The following is a 20,535-nucleotide window of genomic DNA, read 5'->3' as shown; positions in this document are numbered from 1 at the left end:
CATTACAATTTACTCTTACATGTTTTTGGCCTAGATTGAAATTAACAAGGCATGGGTCTGTTATTCTGGTATTCTTGTAAGGTTTTTTCGCCTTCCTCTAGATCAACAGGGATATGTGAGGGAGCAGGCTGGTGTTGTACTTTTTGTTTTCTTGTTGAACTCGATGGACATATGTCTTTTTTCAACCCAAATAACTGTATCTATGTAAATGTTCTCAATTTGATCAAATCTACCAGTGATGTGGTAAGACCAGGTTACCAAATCAACAAGCTAACAATCCGTTTCAGACCATGTATTGATCAAACGGTGATCGGTAGCAAAATAGTTTTGTCGAGCATGCAAGGGGTTTGGTATCCAACTAGTAATACATTGAGCAGTACAATACGAAGGGTCAACTCTGAGTTGAGCATTGTTATATATCAATCAATACTCTCTTCATACTTTAAGCACTATAAACAAGGCATTTCAATGTTATGGCTTTTAAATAGGAGTATACTAGTAAGTAGAGATGGCCCGAACGGTTCCCGGCGAACTTCCGGGGTTCGCGATCGCAGAGAACCGCAAACTTTTCCGGAAGTTCGGTTCGCCCCCATAGTGCATCATGAGGGTCAACTTTGACCCTCTACATCACAGTCAGCAGGCACATTGTAGCCATTTAGGCTACACTCCCTCCTGGAGCCCCACCCCCCCTTATAAAAGGCAGGCAGCGTCAGGCTTTTCATTCACTCGTGTGCCTGCAGTAATTAGTGAAGGGATAGCTGCTGCAGACTCTCATAGGCAAAGCTTAGTTAGGCTCTTGTAGGCTTGTTAGCTTGCTCCTGGCTTATTGCTAAAAAAGCAGCCCACAACAGCTCTTTTGAGAGCTAATCTTGTGCTTGTGATCTATTTTTTTTTCTGTGTGTCCCACTGACACTTGTGTTGCGTAGACATCCTTGGTAATTCCTACTGTGTGTGCCACTGCCAGGCCCAGCACATTCAGTGACTACTACCTGTGTGTGTGACAGGTGCACATTGTAATACCCACCGCATATACCTACATGTTGTTCACTGTGCACCCACCTACGTGAGCGTACGCAGTGTCACTGTGCCTGTCCAGTACCTGTCTGTGTGTGACAGGTGCACATTGTAATACCCACTGCAAATACCTACCTGTTGTTCACTGTGCACCCACCCACCTATGTGAGCGCACGCAGTGTCACTGTGCCTGTCCAGTACCTGTCTGTGTGTGACAGGTGCACATTTTAATACCCATCATTGCATATACCTACTACTACCTGTCGTTCACTTCAGTGCACCCATCCACCTACGTGAGTGCGCGCAGTGTGATACACCACTCAGTGCATACCTGTTAACTGCACGTGTGAATGCACATTGTATTAGTCAAGTCAGTGCATACCTTTCACTTCATCCCCCCCAATATGGACAAAACGGACAAAACAGGTAGAGGCAGACCTAGAGGAAGGCCACCCAGCAGGTCTGTGCGAGGGCGTGGTGATGTGATTTTGTGCGGCCCTGGACCAAAGTACAGTGCTCAGAAGAAGGCACGTCCCATCAACTCCCAAGATTGTCAGGACGTGGTTGACTATTTAACACAGAACACCTCATCTTCCGCAGCCACCAGCGCTACTCCAAGTACCCCATCCGCTGCATTTGACAGTTCGCAGGAGTTACTTGGTGGGGAAATCACTGATGCACAGCCATTGTTACAACCAGATGAAGGCGCTAAGCAAGTTACACCATCTCATATATCTGAGTTAGGCGACACTATGGACTTAACGTGTGCGGAGGGGGATGATGAAGTACCTGCTGTTGGTGCAGTTTTGGAGGTGTCTGAGGCAAGCGAAGCTGGGCAGGATGATTATGATGATGAAAATGATATGGATCCCACGTATGTTCCCAATAGAGGAGATGAACAGGGGGACAGTTCAGAGGGGGTCAGAGAGGAGTAGGAGGAGACGAGTTCCTGAAAGAAGCAGGGGGAGCTTGTCATCAGAAAGAGCTGGTGGTAGTGTCTGGCGCCATGTATCACCACCTATGTACAGCCAGCCAACATGCCCTTCAACGTCAGCTGCTGATGCAACCATAGTTCCATCACCACAGGGGGGCTCAGCGGTTTGGACATTTTTTTAATGTGTGCCTCAGATCGGAGCAATGCCATCTGTTCTCTCTGCCTCCAAAAATTGAGCCGTGGAAAGGCCAACACCCACGTAGGGACAAGTGCCTTACAAAGGCACATGGAGAAAAGGCACAAACTGCAATGGGAAGAGCACCTGAGCAAAAGCAGCACACAAAAGAAAAGCCACCCTCCTTCTCCTCTTCATCCTTCAGGTGCATCATCTTCAGCCTCTTTCTCCCTTGCACCTTCACAATCACAGCCATCCTCCTCTACTCTGCCTCTCACCTTGAGCGGTTCCTGCTCCTCTGCCCACAGCAGCAGTCAGGTGTCCGTGAGTGAAATCTTTGAGCGGAAGAAGCCAATTTTTGCCAGTCACCCCTTTGCCCAGCGTCTGACAGCTGGCTTGGCGGAACTTTTAGCTCAGCAGCTGTTACCATACCAGCTGGTGGACTCTGAGGCCTTCTGTAAATTTGTGGCCATTGGGACACCGTAGTGGAAGATGCCAGGCCGCAATTATTTCTCTAAAAAGGCGATATCCAAACTGTACCGGGAAGTTGAGAGGCAAGTGGTGTCATCTCTGGCACACAGCGTTGGGTCAAGGGTCCACCTGACCATGGATGCCTGGTCTGCCAAGCACGGTCAAGGCAGGTACATTACTTACACAGCTCATTGGGTCAACCTGGTGACCGATGGCAAGCAGTGAGTACATGGCTGTACAGCGGACCAATTTGTGACACCTCCACGGCTTGCAGGTAGGCCTCCTGCCACCTCCTCTCCTCCTGCTACATCCTCTTCGATGTCGTCATCCTTCTCCTCCTTGGCTGAGTGGCAGTACAACTCTACTGGTGCTGCGTTCTCCTCTCCAGCTACACAGCCCCATCTCCCCAGGACCTATGCTGCATGCCAGGTACGACGGTGTCACGCCATCTTAGACATGTCTTGCCTCAAAGCGGAGAGTCACACTGGACCAGCTCCTCTGGCTGCTCTTGTCAAACAGGTGGATCAGTGGCTGACCCCGCAGCAGCTGGAGATCGGCAATGTGGTGTGTGACAACGGCAGCAATCTCATTTCCGCTTTGAATTTGGGAAAGCTGACACATGTACCCTGCATGGCACATGTGCTGAATCTAGTCATTCAAAGATTTGTGTCAAAGTACCCAGGCTTAGTGGCCACGCTACTAGACCCTCGGTATAGGCACAAAGTGGCGAGCATGTTACCAACTCAACTGAAGGCAGAAAGGCTTCAGCACTTGCAGAACAAGCTGGCAACTACAGTGATGTGAAAAACTATTTGCCCCCTTCCTGATTTCTTAATCTTTTGCATGTTTGTCACACTTAAATGTTTCTGCTCATCAAAAACCGTTAACCACCCTGGCGTTCTGATTAAATCGCCAGGGTGGCTGCGGGAGGGTTTTTTTTAAATAAAAAAAAAACTATTTCATGCAGCCAACTGAAAGTTGGCTGCATGAAAGCCCACTAGAGGGCGCTCCGGAGGCGATCTTCCGATCGCCTCCGGCGCCCAGAATAAACAAGGAAGGCCGCAATGAGCGGCCTTCCTTGTTTTGCTTATATCGTCGCCATAGCGACGAGCGGAGTGACGTCATCGACGTCAGCCGACGTCCTGACGTCAGCCGCCTCCGATCCAGCCCTTAGCGCTGGCCGGAACTTTTTGTTCCGGCTACGCTGGGCTCAGGCGGCTGGGGGGACCCTCTTTCGCCGCTGCTCGCGGCGAATCGCCGCAGAGCGGCGGCGATCAGGCAGCACACGCGGCTGGCAAAGTGCCGGCTGCGTGTGCTGCTTTTTATTTCATTAAAATCGGCCCAGCAGGGCCTGAGCGGCAGCCGCTGGCGGTGTTGGACGAGCTGAGCTCGTCCAGACCGCTCAGCTGGTTAACTATTAGTCAAAGATAACCTAATTGAACACAAAGTGCAGTTTTAAATGATGGTTTTTATTATTTAGTGAGAAAAAAACCTCAAAACCTACATGGCCCTGTGTGAAAAAGAAATTGCCCCCTGAACCTAATAACTGGTTGGGCCACCCTTAGCAGCAATAACTGCAATCAAGCGTTTGCGATAACTTGCAACGAGTCTTTTACAGCGCTCTGGAGGAATTTTGGCCCACTCATCTTTGCAGAATTGTTGTAATTCAGCTTTATTTGAGGGTTTTCTAGCATGAACTGCCTTTTTAAGGTCATGCCCCAACATCTCAATAGGATTCAGGTCAGGACTTTGACTAGGCCACTCCAAAGTCTTCATTTTGTTTTTCTTCAGCCATTCAGAGGTGGATTTGCTGGTGTGTTTTGGGTCATTGTCCTGCTGCAGCACCCAAGATCTTGAGTTGACGAACAGATGGCCGTACATTCTCCTTCAGGATTTTTTGGTAGACAATAGAATTCATGGTTCCATCTATCACAGCAAGCATTCTAGGTCCTGAAGCAGCAAAACAACCCCAGACCATCACACTACCACCACCATATTTTACTGTTGGTATGATGTTCTTTTGCTGAAATGCTGTGTTACTTCTACGCCAGATGTATCGGGACACGCACCTTCCAAAAAGTTCAACTTTTGTCTTGTCGGTCCACAAGATATTTTCCCAAAAGTCTTGGCAATAATTGAGATTTTTTTTAGCAAAATTGAGACGAGCCTTAATGTTCTTTTTTGCTTAAAAGTGGTTTGCGCCTTGGATATCTTCCATGCAGGCTGTTTTTGCCCAGTCTTTCTTAACGTGGAGTCGTGAACACTGACCTTAATTGAGGCAAGTGAGGCCTGCAGTTCTTTAGATGTCCTGGGGTCTTTTGTGGCCTCTCGGATGAGTTTTCTCTGCGCTCTTGGGGTAATTTTGGTCGGCCGGCCACTCCTGGGAAGGTTCATCACTGTTCCATGTTTTTGCCATTTGTGGATAATGGCTCTCACTGTGGTTCGCTGGAGTCCCAAAGCTTTAGAAATGGCTTTATAACCTTTACCAGACTGATAGATCTCAATTACTTTTGTTTAGGGATGGTACGAATCCACAATTTCTTCGGATCCGAATCTAAAAAGGTTCTCGAATATCTCGAAACTTTCGAATCTCGAATCTAAAGAATCCTGCACATAAGAATTGTGCGATCCATGGTATAGTTGCCCGCAGTATAGGTACCCAGGCATAGATGCCCGCACTATAGGTAGCTAAGTAAAGGTGTCTTCAGTATAGCTAGCAAGGTATAGGGGCCTTCAGTATAGGTTGCAGGGTATAGTGGCCTTCATTATAGGCATCAGGGTATAGGGGCCTTCAGTATAGGTAGCAGAGTATAGGGGCCTTCATTATAGGTAGGAGGGTATAGAGGCCTTCAGTATAGGCAGCAGGGTATAGGGGCCTTCAGTATAGGCAGCAGGGTATAGGGACCTTCAGTATAGGTAGCAGGCTATGAGGGGCTTCAGTATAGGTAGCAGGCTATAGGGGCCTTTAGTATAGGTTGCAGGGTATAGTGGCCTTCATTATAGGCAGCAGGGTATAGGGGCCTTCAGTATAGGTAGCAGAGTATAGGGGCCTTCATTATAGGTAGCAGGGTATAGTGGCCTTCAGTATAGGCAGCAGGGTATAGGGGCCTTCAGTATAGGTAGCAGGCTATGAGGGGCTTTAGTATAGGTAGCAGGGTATAGGGGCCTTTAGTATAGATTGCAGGGTATAGTGGCCTTCATTATAGGCAGCAGGGTATAGGGGCCTTCAGTATAGGTAGCAGAGTATAGGGGCCTTCATTATAGGTAGCAGGGTATAGTGGCCTTCAGTATAGGCAGCAGGGTATAGGGGCCTTCAGTATAGGCAGCAGGGTATAGGGACCTTCAGTATAGGTAGCAGAGTATAGGGGCCTTCATTATAGGTAGCAGGGTATAGTGGCCTTCAGTATAGGCAGCAGGGTATAGGGGCCTTCAGTATAGGCAGCAGGGTATAGGGACCTTCAGTATAGGTAGCAGAGTATAGGGGCCTTCATTATAGGTAGCAGGGTATAGTGGCCTTCAGTATAGGCAGCAGGGTATAGGGACCTTCAGTATAGGTAGCAGGGTATAGGGGGCCTTCAGTATAGGTAGCAGGCTATGAGGGGCTTCAGTATAGGTAGCAGGGTACAGGGGCCTTTAGTATAGGTAGCAGGGTATAGGGGCCTTCAGTTTAGGTTGCAGGGTATAGTGGCCTTCATTATAGGCAGCAGGGTATAGGGGCCTTCAGTATGGGGGGCTTCAGTATAGTTAACAGGCTATGGGGGGCTTCAGTATAGGTAGCAGGCTATGGGGGGATTTGGTATAGGTAGCTGGCTATGGGGGGATTTGGTATAGGTAGCTGGCTATGGGGGGATTTGTTATAGGTAGCTGGCTATGGGGGGATTTGATATAGGTAGCAGGCTATGGTGGGATTTGGTATAGGTAGCAGGCTATGGGGGGCTTCGGTATAGGTAGCAGGCTATGAGGGGCTGCAGTGTAGGTAGCAGGCTATGGGGGGCTTCGGTATAGGTAGCAGGCTATGAGGGGCTGCAGTGTAGGTAGCAGGCTATGGGGGGCTTCAGTATGGGGGGCTTCAATATAGGTAGCAGGCTATGGGGGGATGTGGTATAGGTAGCAGGCTATGGGGGGATTTGGTATAGGTAGCAGGCTATGGGGGGATTTGGTATAGGTAGCAGGCTATGGGGGGATTTGGTATAGGTAGCAGGCTATGGGGGGATTTGGTATAGGTAGCAGGCTATGGGGGGCTTCGGTATAGGTAGCAGGCTATGGGGGGATTTGGTATAGGTAGCAGGCTATGGGGGGATTTGGTATAGGTAGCAGGCTATTGGGGGATTTGGTCTAGGCAGCAGGCTATGGGGGGCTTCGGTATAGGTAGCAGGCTCTGGTGGGATTTGGTATAGGTAGCAGGCTATGGGAGGATTTGGTATAGGTAGCAGGCTATGGGGGGATTTGGTATAGGTAGCAGGCTATGGGGGGCTTCGGTATAGGTAGCAGGCTATGAGGGGCTGCAGTGTAGGTAGCAGGCTATGGGGGGCTTCAGTATGTGGGGCTTCAATATAGGTAGCAGGCTATGGGGGGATTTGGTATAGGTAGCAGGCTATGGGGGGATTTGGTATAGGTAGCAGGCTATGGGGGGATTTGGTATAGGTAGCAGGCTATGGGGGGGATTTGGTATAGGTAGCAGGCTATGGGGGGATTTGGTATAGGTAGCAGGCTATGGGGGGATTTGGTATAGGTAGCAGGCTATGGGGGGATTTGGTATAGGTAGCAGGCTATGGGAGGATTTGATATAGGTAGCAGGCTATGGGGGGATTTGGTATAGGTAGCAGGCTATAGGGGGATTTGGTATAGGTAGCAGGCTATGGGGGGCTTCGGTTTAGGTAGCAGGCTATGAGGGGCTGCAGTGTAGGTAGCAGGCTATGGGGGGCTTCAGTATGGGGGGCTTCAATATAGGTAGCAGGCTATGGGGGGATTTGGTATAGGTAGCAGGCTATGGGGGGATTTGGTATAGGTAGCAGGCTATGGGGGGATTTGGTATAGGTAGCAGGCTATGGGGGGATTTGGTATAGGTAGCAGGCTATTGGGGGATTTGGTATAGGTAGCAGGCTATGGGGGGATTTGGTATAGGTAGCAGGCTATGGGGGGATTTGGTATAGGTAGCAGGCTATGGGGGGATTTGGTATAGGTAGCAGGCTATGGGGGGATTTGGTATAGGTAGCAGGCTATTGGGGGATTTGGTATAGGTAGCAGGCTATGGGGGGCTTCGGTATAGGTAGCAGGCTATGGGGGGATTTGGTATAGGTAGCAGGCTATGGGGGGATTTGGTATAGGTAGCAGGCTATGGGGGGATTTGGTATAGGTAGCAGGCTATGGGGGGCTTCGGTATAGGTAGCAGGCTATGAGGGGCTGCAGTGTAGGTAGCAGGCTATGGGGGGCTTCAATATAGGTAGCAGGCTATGGGGAGATTTGGTATAGGTAGCAGGCTATGGCGGGATTTGGTATAGGTAGCAGGCTATGGGGGGATTTGGTATAGGTAGCAGGCTATGGGGGGATTTGGTATAGGTAGCTGGCTAGGCTATGGGGGGGGGGATTTGGTATAGGTAGCAGGCTATGTGGGGCTTCGGTATAGGTAGCAGGCTATGGGGGGCTTCGGTATAGGTAGCAGGCTATGAGGGGCTGCAGTGTAGGTAGCAGGCTATGGGGGGCTTCAGTATGGGGGCTTCAATATAGGTAGCAGGCAATGGGGGGCTTCAGTATGGGGGGATTTGGTATAGGTAGCAGGCTATGGGGGGATTTGGTATAGGTAGCAGGCTATGGCGGGATTTGGTATAGGTAGCAGGCTATGGGGGGATTTGGTATAGGTAGCAGGCTATGGGGGGCTTCGGTATAGGTAGCAGGCTATGAGGGGGCTGCAGTGTAGGTAGCAGGCTATGGGGGGCTTCAGTATGGGGGGCTTCAATATAGGTAGCAGGCTATGGGGGGATTTGGTATAGGTAGCAGGCTATGGGGGGATTTAGTATAGGTAGCAGGCTATGGGAGGATTTGATATAGGTAGCAGGCTATGGGGGGATTTGGTATAGGTAGCAGGCTATGGGGGGATTTGGTATAGGTAGCAGGCTATGGGGGGCTTCGGTATAGGTAGCAGGCTATGAGGGGCTGCAGTGTAGGTAGCAGGCTATGGGGGGCTTTAGTATGGGGGGCTTCAATATAGGTAGCAGGCTATGGGGGGATTTGGTTAAGGTAGCAGGCTATGGGGGGATTTGGTATAGGTAGCAGGCTATGGGGGGATTTGGTATAGGTAGCAGGCTATTGGGGGATTTGGTATAGGTAGCAGGCTATGGGGGGCTTCGGTATAGGTAGCAGGCTATGGGGGGATTTGGTATAGGTAGCAGGCTATGGGGGGATTTGGTATAGGTAGCAGGCTATGGGGGGATTTGGTATAGGTAGCAGGCTATGGGGGGATTTGGTATAGGTAGCAGGCTATGGGGGGATTTGGTATAGGTAGCAGGCTATTGGGGGATTTGGTATAGGTAGCAGGCTATGGGGGGCTTCGGTATAGGTAGCAGGCTATGGGGGGCTTCGGTATAGGTAGCAGGCTATGGGGGGATACGGTATAGGTAGCAGGCTATGGGGGGATTTGGTATAGGTAGCAGGCTATGGGGGGATTTGGTATAGGTAGCAGGCTATGGGGGGCTTCGGTATAGGTAGCAGGCTATGAGGGGCTGCAGTGTAGGTAGCAGGCTATGGGGGGCTTCAATATAGGTAGCAGGCTATGGGGAGATTTGGTATAGGTAGCAGGCTATGGGGGGATTTGGTATAGGTAGCAGGCTATGAGGGGATTTGGTATAGGTAGCAGGCTATGGGGGGATTTGGTATAGGTAGCTGGCTATGGGGGGGGGGGGGATTTGGTATAGGTAGCAGGCTATGGGGGGCTTCGGTATAGGTAGCAGGCTATGAGGGGCTGCAGTGTAGGTAGCAGGCTATGGGGGGCTTCAGTATGGGGGGCTTCAATATAGGTAGCAGGCTATGGGGGGCTTCAGTATGGGGGGATTTGGTATAGGTAGCAGGCTATGGGGGGATTTGGTATAGGTAGCAGGCTATGGGGGGATTTGGTATAGGTAGCAAGCTATGGGGGGATTTGGTGTAGGTAGCAGGCTATGGGGGGCTTCGGTATAAGTAGCAGGCTATGAGGGGCTGCAGTGTAGGTAGCATATCCTCCTCCCTCCCCCCGCAGCCTCCTCCGCTTGCCCCCCTGCATAAATAAGGAGAAGCAGCCTCTCACCTCCAGCATCAGCGTGGAGCCCAGACCGGCAGACTTCTCCCTTCACTTGCTAGTTCCCCCTTGTGGCCACTGGACCGGCTCTTACTGATGATGCGTAGTAAGAGCCGGTCACTAGGGGGAATAAGGAAGTCTGTAGGAGGTCTGCCGCTCCGGGCTCCACGCTGGAGGTGAGAGGCTGCTTCCTCTTATTTATGCAGGGGGCAAGCGGAGGAGGCTGCGGGGAGCGGGAGGAGGACACTTGCGAGCGGGTTATGCGGCGGATGCGCGGCGATGCAGCATTGGGATTCGGCGGATTTGGCGAGCGGAAAATGGCGTCGGGATTCGAGTCCACGAATCTCGAATATTACCTAGTATTCGAGGGATTCGTGGATTCGCCGGATTCGTCGTCCCATCCCTACTTTTGTTCTCATTTGTTCCTGAATCTCTTTGGATCTTGGCATGACGTCTAGCTTTTGAGGTGCTTTTGGTCTACTTCTCTGTGTCAGATAGCTCCTATTTAAATGGATTTCTTGATTGAAACAGGTGTGGCAGTAATCAGGCCTGGGGGTGACTACAGAAATTGAACTCAGGTGTGATAAACCACAGTTAAGTTATTTTTTTTAACAAGGGGGGCAATCACTTTTTCACACAGGGCCATGTAGATTTGGAGTTTTTTTTCTCACTAAATAATAAAAACCATCATTCAAAACTGCATTTTGTGTTCAATTATGTTATCTTTGACTAATAGTTAACGGTTTTTGATGAGCAGAAACATTTAAGTGTGACAAACATGCAAAAGAATAAGAAATCAGGAAGGGGGCAAATAGTTTTTCACATCACTGTATGCTTTACAGTGTGTTTAAGGGTGATGTCACAGCACAACAGAATAAAGGTACCACTGCCAGTAATCCTTCTCCCATGTCCACGCAGGCAAGGACAGGACGCTCCAGCGATCTCATGGTGATGGCGGACATGCGGACATTCTTTAGTCCAAAGCCTCGCTTTAGCGCTTCTGGATCCACCCTCCACCAACGCCTCGACCGGCACTGTGAGCAGCGATGAACCCTTGGACTACTGGGTGTGCAGGCTTGACCTGTGGCCAGAGCTGTCCCAATTTGCCATCCAACTTCTGTCTTGCCCTGCCTCAAGCGTCCTATCAGAAAGGACCTTCAGCGCAGCTGGAGGCATTGTCACTGAGAAGAGAAGTTGCCTAAGTCACAAAAGTGTTAAGTACCTCACCTTTATCAAAATGAATGAGGCATGGATCCCGGAGGGCTACTGCCCGCCCCAATTCTAAGTCAGTCCCCATATACAGCATCTCTGCCTGCCCCAAGACTAAGTCGCTCCCCACACAGCACCTCTGCCCGCAGGCCGCTTGACAGCCTTCTCCGCCACCACCAATAGGGTCCTGGACTCCAGGTGGATTCCTGAATTTTTAAGGCTGCTGCTAGCGGCCGCTATACTAATTTTTCTGGTACGTGTACATGCCTGCCTAATTTTTCTGGCAGCACTGCAGCTGCAAAAACAAAACAAAAGGCATGTACATGTGCCAATTCCCCTTCATGGTCATTACCTTGCCGCGGTGAAGGGGCTTGCATATTACAATGAAGCAATGACCGCCGGCTATATGAGTGTCTCGGGGAAGGGGGGGGGGGGGACACCCAAGATAATAAGGTCGTTGCTTCATTGTGGACAGACCAAGTTTGATCAGCTGGACAGCCACTGTTCTGTCATTCAGCTACCTCAGCCCGGCGACCATATGGGCTTGAAAACCGCCACGGCCTGCACTCTCGCCATGATGCGCACCAGTCCAGCACAGCGTCACAACACCAACAGCTTTTTGCGGTGCGTTACACAGTGAGTTTGGTGTGTCAGTGTGAAGCAGTACTCTAATTACACTCCCTGATTGATGTATACACATGCAAGATGTTGGGCAGCACGGTGGCGTAGTGGTTAGCTCTCTCGCCTTGCAGCGCTGGGTCCCTGGTTCGAATCCCAGCCAGGGCACTATCTGCAAAGAGTTTGTATGTTCTCTCCGTGTCTGCGTGGGTTTCCTCCGGGCACTCCGGTTTCCTCCCACATTCCAAAAACATACTGATTAGTTAATTGGCTCCCCCTAAAAATTGGCCCTAGACTACAGTACTTACACTTCATAATATAGACATATGGCAATGGTAGGGATTAGATTGTGAGCTCCTTTGAGGGACAGTTAGTGACAAGATATATATATACACTGTACAGCGCTGCGTAATATGTCGGCGCTATATAAATACTAAATAATAATAATAAAAAGCACGTTAGGCCTGCAATTTAGCATTCAATGTGATTTCTTCCCTTAAAACGCTGCTTTGCATCCAATCCAGATTTTTCCCCCGGGACTTTTGGCGTCTATCTCACTCCGCCATGCCCCCCTCCAGGTGTTAGACCACTTGAAACATCTTTTCCATTACTTTTGTGGCCAGCATAAATTTTTCTAGTTTTCAAAGTTCGCCTCCCCATTGAAGTCTATTGCGGTTCGCAAAAGGTCGCGAACTGAAAATCTGAAGTTTTGAGCCATCTCTACCAGTAAGTTAAAATGAACTGAAAGGGTGAGGGGGTTAGTTGTCATAGCCACCAGTAGACCACACAACATTACACAGCAACACTCAAACACAAGCATAATAAAGCCAGTAGCACAGCAACAGAAACTACACAGCACAATAAACATATTTCAAAGAACCACGCAGTGACACTGTTCACTGTGATCTAAGCACATACTATAAATCACACAGTATTGCAGCCAAACAAAAACTTAAGAAATTACCAATGCAATCGGCCAAGCAGCACATAATAATGGACAGCACAGTACAGCAACAGTGCACATTAGTCTGCCAATAACTTATTGGTGCACCCCCTCCTTTTGTGTTACCAACACCTCCCTCGAGATTATAAGCCTTTGGCAGGGCCCTTTGTGTATCATACTTTACTGTGTGCACTTTACCCAGAATTTGGAACTGGTAATTTTTACCACTACCCACTCCCGTTTATGATCTGGCATTGTACTACTATCTGCATTGTGTTGTGTATCTTATTGCTATTACCTGTATTGTTGTATCTATTGTCTATTACCTGTATTGTTCTGTCACCCCTGTTATCATTGTCTGTAACCTTATTTATTGTACAGCGCTGCGTAATATGTTGGCGCTATATAAATCTAATAAATAATAATTATAGTCCATCAGTGCAGTCAGACTTGAGCTCCCACCATGCATAGGGGTACATCAACAAAACAATGGCAATCTTAGCATGTGCATTCAGTGCATGATAAGATTACTGGAATTTATGAAATTTGGGTTGTTAGTTATCCATATTGTGTAGCTATATATATATATATATATATATATATATATATATATATATATATATATATATATATATATATAAAAACACTGGCATTACTGGCTACGTAACTTGCATAAATCCTGATAATCTTAACCTGCACTGTGTGTATGTGTTCAGATTACCATACTTTTATGAATTTACCCTATAATGTGCCCATGTGGCCAAATGGAGCCCTTTCAACCAGGGATGAGCAGAAACTACGCCAGTGCGAATTTACGCATCGTAGTTCGCATCTACGCATCGTAGTTCATAGGCGAAGTTTCAAACCTACGCTTACGAATCTACGCGTAGCGAAGTACCGCTACGCGTAGATTATGCCCACTATGCGTAGGTAACATGTGTATTGCGTAGTGAACTATGAATGCGTTACTCGCGTCTAATTTTCCGCATGCGATTGTATGCATACAAATTTACGCATTGGAAAGGGGAATGTATGCATAGAAGGGTTACCAATATATGCATTTCTAAAGAAATTAATGCGTACAATTTTCTGCATGCGGGCATAAGTATCCGCATACACTACGCTTTGCACTACGCGTAATTGCGTATTTTAACGAGTATTCTACGAAATGCATACGAAGCGAATATTTGTTTTCGAAGCCGTAGTTTGGCGAAGCGTAATTGCGTAAAATTACGCGTATTTCCAGCGTAGCGAAGTTGGCTGACTACGACCATCCCTGCTTTCAACATGAGGTCAGTCAGTGGTGTAGAAATAGGGGATGCAGAGATTGGGGCCGCGCCGGGGCCCTCCCCCAACCCGCAGTATTAGCTCTAATGGTGCTATGCTGGTAATGATCACTTCTACTGTTATATGATTTGCATAGTGGTAATCATTAACAAACTGTTCCACTCCTCCGCTTACAGCTCTCATACTGTGGATGTCCTTGGCAGGTTTGGTTGCGTTATATATGAATTGTCATGTATAGAATGCGGGGGGGGGGGGGGGGGTGGCGCAGCAATCACCAGTGTAAAACTGGCACTGGGGCCCAAAGCTCTTTAGCCATGCCACTGAGGTCAGTGTTATCTTTTGTCTGGTCAAAAAGAAAAGTGACACTAAAAGTGTACACTTACACAAGAGTCCGAGATCAATGACACAGCAGATTACCTTACATCCAACTACAAAAAGAAGCCTGGCTTATTGCATAATAGAGTAAACTGTACAAATATCACTACTTGTATCACAGCCAGCAGCACTGCACCCAGGACAGTTTAAACCTCTTCCAACACTTCCAAAGTCAGTCTTTTTACACATTGCTACAACAATGTGTATAGAGTCAGTACAAAAATCATCCGACTCCAGGTACCCAAAATTGCTCTGACTCCAGGACTCCACTGCCCTGTTCCTTATTCCTCAATATTCCCCACTGTTTACCCCTGAAGTACTCCAGATGAATGAGTCGAATTTTTCAAAACCAGTGCAAACATTTTTTGGGAAAAACTGATACAGAAGTGGAACAATTGCTGAAAGCAAGCAGCCAGAATTGGGGACATAACTATATACTGTTCGAATTGGGCATAGCCGACTTGTGTCTATCCTATTAAACTGCAGTATTTGTACTATTTACGTTGGTTGTTTGTCATTTACCTGGCACTTTACTGTTTATCCGGCTGACTGCTTTGCAGCATAATCCAGATAATTACATGAGCACATTGGATCTGTGTGGCTGATGCAGAATTACCGTAACCCAAAACGGGGTAATAGTGCACAGTCTTCAACAAGATGGTAATCTCAATTTCCAGGTCATTATAGGCTTTACAACAGCTTTACCCTTTCACACAAAATTGGCTTCCTCTGCTAATCTCGTCTAACGCCAGGCCTTTTAGCAAGTATAGCTATGCAAAATTAGGCATACATAAGGTCATAATGATTGATTGATCTATTTTTCCATAGAAGTCACAAATGACAGTCGCCAAGATATCCAGCACAGATTGGAATACTTGCAAAGGTTTGCTGAAGACTTGGAGATGAAAAATAAAGGTAAGCTCCTGAAAGAAAACACATTCTCACACACAACAATAATTATAACAAAAGGTCATTTTCCTTTACAGAACAATATTATCAGCAGGGTTAACCAGAATTGCCAGGAACCATTACACATTGCATAATTTCCTGGCTTCCTGTGTCTCTTGCTTGGACACAGAAGCAGGGCACTGTACAGCACCTGGCTTGGACACAGAAGCAGGTAGATTGGGCGTTGTGTGGAGCCTGGTGATTTGGGAGCCACCATAGAACACAATGTTAATTGCAGTGCCCAGTGTGTAATTTAGGTGCCAGCAATTGACCAAGCCCAAATTGTTGCTCTGAAGGGCCGGGTAGTGTTAGGTGTAAGGTTTACAGTAGGCCTAGATTTAGGAGTCACTAGGGGTAGAATTAGTTTAGAAGCAGGTAAAACGCTTAGTATCAGCAATACTGCCAATATTCTACTAGCGCAGAGGCGCCAGGTGTGTCCCAGACCAATTGCTGTTGTGTGCTCCTATTGTCTATTGCCTGAGGAAGCGGGCATAAACCTGTGAAACGTGTTGCAAACCCCCCTGGAGTATACCAAATAAACACTGTATATTTTTGATTAACACAGTCTCTTGAGTCTGCTTGCAGGAGGTAAGTCCACCACTGCCTCCTAAGCACTTTTAAACTTTTTAAACAACTGTTTTTATACTTTTGGCGCCTCTGTTCTATTTTTGTCAAATATTCTACTAGCAGCTTTACCTGGTGCCCATATTACCCTACACCTTTTGCCAGCGTACACCTTGGACACACCTTACGGTGTCCATTAATGAGTACAATCTTGATTGTACAATCTTACCATTTTCTATGTAATATGAGGGACTACCTAAAGTATCCATTCAAATTACATTCACTCAGTTTACAATCAACATTGTTTAATTGATGGAAATATTTAGACCTGTCATGTGAAACAGTTATTCATGGTTTAAATGGGTACATCTAGGAAGACCAAAGTCAAACGTGTTCTGGGCTGGAGGGGCCAATTTATAAAACCGTAATCGCCCCCCCTTGCTGATACCAAAACCTAACCACCACCCCTCCGGTGCCTAACTCTAACTGCCCCCCCCCCCCCAATCCCTTACCTAAAAAGACCCTCCAACGACACCTTACCTTAAAAGACCCACCACTGATGCCTAACCTTAACTGCCCCCACCCCAATTCTGGCAATATACGCCCCATATAAAAATGAAAAATATTGGGCGCCAAAATGGAGTTGCCAAATTTCTCCCTATAGCAGTCATTTGTATCGGCACCTATGCCAGCGCACAAACTTCTGCGGTGCCGCTGGCATCCTAGTTTCCTGATTCCACTTTACATTCGCTGAAAGAAAATATCTTTTTAAAATAAAATAAAAATAACATAGAGGTCAGCTTTCTTATGAAAAGCAACTCACTGCATTACTTGTGTCTTTTCCTAGAAGACGGATAATCTGCAAGTCACACTTGTGGTTGGCATGAAGGCTGAGCACAGATCCTTATTAAGTCCATTAAGAAGCATTAAGACATAAGTCAGTTACAGCCCTAATGCGAGTAGTCAATCCTATGATTGCCGGATGCTGGCAGACCATTGCTGAGTCATGTCTCCTGCTATATCTTTTATTGCTTTATTACCCACCATGCCTCACAGAAGATGCAGATGCTTGATAAAATAATAATGTACAAGACATGACCATACTTGACATTTCCCTTCTGTCTTTCAGAAATGTTGTTGCTGATGAGAAATTATGGAAAAGCAGATACTGAAATCGATAAGCTGAAATGCAGTGATCAGATCAAACCAGCCTAATCTACTGTATAGGAACATTTTAATCAGATCAGAATTTACATAATGGAATTAAGTTTTCATTTAAATGTCATCAGTGTATAAAAAGTCAGAAAATGAAATCCAAACTGTATATCTCTGACTTTGATCTAACTAAAGATGGAGATGACATTTTGCAAAGCTGGTTTCCTTTCAAGCTGTAGGATTATCCATGGAGTTGTAATGCTGCCAAGTGAATTATCATGTATTAAAAAGCCAACAGAATAGAACAATGAAACAGACATAGGTTACCATGGACAGAATGGCTGTAATAAAATGTATAACATAAACACATTCCATTCCTGGAATTGGTACAGGAAGATTGAAGAACAGCTGCTAGTGTATAGAATGTAACTCTGTAATCACCATACCAGGAGATAAAACCAAGTATGCTCCTATCCATGGGAGGGAAGAGTCTTTGTCTCACGTGGTCCCACCTTTTTTTAGGTACAAATGTACCTAAAGAAAAAGTTCCCCTGGGGGGTACTCACTTCTGGTGGGGGAAGCCTCCAGATCCTATCGAGGCTTCACCCGTCCTCCTGTGTCCCACGGCGGCAGCAATAAAGCTCCCTGGACGGCGGGGATGTAAATATTTACCTCTGTGGCTCCAGCACAGGCACAGTATCGGCTCTCCGCTTCCGTGGGCTGCAGAGACTGCCGTGGGACACAGGAGGAAGGGGGAAGCCTCGATAGGATCCAGAGGCTTCCACCTTCCAACGTGAGTACCCCCCCTAGGGGAACTTTTTTCATTACAGAGTCTCCTTAAGGTGGCCATACAATGATAGATTTAAAGCAGAATCAACCATCAGATAGATTTCTGTCAGGTTGAATCTGACAGGAATCTATCTGATGTGTGCCACACACTAGGAACAGATTTCCAATAGATGTCAGAATCAGCCGATCGATCGTGCATCGATTTGCGGCCAATCAATCGATGGCTGAAATCAACCAGTGTATGGTCCCTGCTCCTCTAAACATTAGAAAACCTATATACATGCAGTCCACTAGTTATAAACTGGTTCCATTCTAGGAGAAGTAAGTTGAATTTGTTTGTAAGTTGAGTCGTATAGTATACATGGTGAAATGTGGATAATTTACTCTTGGACAACTGTGGATTTGGACATACAGCATAAACAATGTTTTTTTTGGTTGTTTTCAATGTGTTCTAAAAGGCAACCTGAAGTGAGAGGGATATGTAGGCTTCCATATTTATTTCCTTTTAAACAATACCAGTTGCCTAGCTGCCCTGCTGATCTCCTAGGCTCCAGTAGTATCTGCATCGCACACCTGAAACATGCATGCGCCTAATCCAGTCAGAAATATCTGATCTGCATGCTTGTTCAGAGTCTGTGACTAAAAGTATTCGAAGAAGATGATCAACAGGATGGACAGGCAACTGGTATTTTTTAAAATGAACCCGAGGTGAGAGAAATATGGAAGCTGCCATATTTATTTACTTTCAAGCAATACCAGTTGCCTGGCTGTCCCGTTGATCCTTTGCCTCTTATACTTTTAGCCGTACACCCTGAATAAGCATAAGCAGATGTCTATAGCAATATTGTCAGAACTGACAAAATAAATATGGCAGCCTCCATATCACTCTCACTTCAGGTATCCTTTAGGCAGGGGACACGCTTGTCTTTCAGTTTTCTGCGCGCCTTTTTCTGCATGCGTTTTCTGCAGATCATGTGTGTTTGTATGCTGGAAAACGTGCGTTTTTTCACAGCAGCTAATGTAACTGATAGAGAAAACAAAACAAGCAGAAATATCTTACAGGATGTCAATTTTTTTTCTGCATGCGAAAAACCGCATTAAGTGTGAACTAGCCCATTGATTAACATGAGTTCTCAGTTTTCCTGTGTCGTGTCCCTTGCCTGTCGCTACTTACAACAGTTTATACAATACTCTAAGGGCTGGAACCCACAAGAGCGTTTTTTTGAGCATTTTGGCAGCGCTGCGATACGCTAGCGTTTTGCCAAAACGCTCAGCTGATGTTAATGGATGGGGCAACTTCCACAGGAGCGATTGCGTTTCCCAGAAACGCAAACGCAGGACATGCAGCATTTTGGGAGCGTTAGCGCTTCAATGTAAAGTATTGAAACGCTAGCAGAAACGCTCAGCAAAACTTAAACTGAGCGGTTTTGCTAGCGTTTTGCGGTTCAGCACACTGTAACAAAATTAAAAATAATTCACAGGACCAATCAGGATAAAAACGCAAAACGCTACACAACCGCTGAGCAAAAAAATACAATGTTGCAAAACGCGACCGCAAACGCGCATGAATCCGCTTGCAAACCGCTCAGACAAAACTCTAGCGGTAGCGTTTTGCGTTTGCTGTTTTCAGTGGGTTCCAGGCCTAAGGGCCCTTTTACACTTAATCAGTTGATGTGTGTTGGTATGCGTTAGTGCGCGTTGGTACGCGGTTTTTCCATAGCAGTGCATTGGGAAGAAGATTTCAGTTAAAAAGCGTTAAAGAGAAACTCCAACCTAGAATTGAACTTTATCCCAATCAGTAGCTGATGCCCCCTTTTACATGAGAAATATGATTTTCACAAACAGGCCATCTGGGGGCGCTGTATGACCTGATTTTGTGCTGAAACCCCTCCCACAAGAAGCTCTGAGTACCGCGGTACTCTGGGCAAACTGCCACAATATAACAATGTTCACAGACAGGAATTAGCTGTTATCTCTAACAGCCAAAACAGCTAGGAGCAGCTACATAACCTGCCCACAGTAAAAATGTCACCATGTAATAAATGTCAGAATGTAAATCGGGGAGAGGAAAGATTTTACAATGAGCAAACACTGACTAAATCATTTATACATAATTATGGTAAAAAATGAAGCACTTTTTTTTACTACATTATTTTCACTGGAGTTCCTCTTTAAGTGTGAAAGGTGCCATAGGAATACATGGGCATTACTTTGAAAATCAGTTTTCTTTCCATTTTAACTGAGAGCAACTGATTAAGTGTAAAAGGGCCATAACACCTAACAGCAAAAATATGCAATAACAAAAACAGGACTGTATATTTTGTACATCAAGACAACTTTGTATGTATTAAAAGTTGCAACTTAAAGTGAACCTAAAGCCATAAAAAAAAAAAAAAAAAGAGATGAACTCACCTGGGGCTTCCCTCAGCCCCCTGCAGCCGATCGGTGCCCTCGCAGCTCCACTCCGATGCCTCTGGACCCGCCGGCGACGACTTCCGGTTTCGCCGTCACCGGCCGACAGGCATGGGAACGCGAGTGATTGTTCGCGTTCCCAGCCTGTATATCGCCCCCTATGCTGCTATTGCGGCTCCATAGCAGCATAGGGGGCGATATACAGGCTGGGAACGCAAACAATCACTCGCGTTCCCATGCCTGTCGGCCGGTGACGGCGAAACCGGAAGTCGTCGCCGGCGGGTCCAGAGGCATCGGAGTGGAGCTGCGAGGGCACCGATCGGCTGCAGGGGGCTGAGGGAAGCCCCAGGTGAGTTCATCTCATTTTTTTT

At 47.0% G+C, this 20,535-nt stretch overlaps 1 protein-coding gene across 1 annotated transcript in view; it reads left to right on the top strand.

Annotated features, from left to right (window-relative positions):
* The window catches only part of LOC137547974 (coiled-coil domain-containing protein 158-like), a 29,098-nt gene extending 9,709 nt beyond the window's left edge, over positions 1-19,389 (top strand). Inside the window, exons 6-7 of the mRNA XM_068271128.1 lie at positions 15,125-15,211; positions 16,938-19,389. Coding sequence (XP_068127229.1) covers positions 15,125-15,211; positions 16,938-17,023 — 173 coding nt within the window. The 3' untranslated portion in view covers positions 17,024-19,389. The remainder of the gene's footprint in view (positions 1-15,124; positions 15,212-16,937) is intronic.
* Positions 19,390-20,535: the final 1,146 nt, after the last annotated feature.

Source organism: Hyperolius riggenbachi, chromosome 1 (assembly GCF_040937935.1).
Source record: "Hyperolius riggenbachi isolate aHypRig1 chromosome 1, aHypRig1.pri, whole genome shotgun sequence".
Classification (NCBI taxonomy): Eukaryota; Metazoa; Chordata; class Amphibia; order Anura; family Hyperoliidae; genus Hyperolius; species Hyperolius riggenbachi.
Note: the sequence above shows the minus strand (reverse complement) of the source record. Positions and strands in the feature narration are given on the sequence as shown.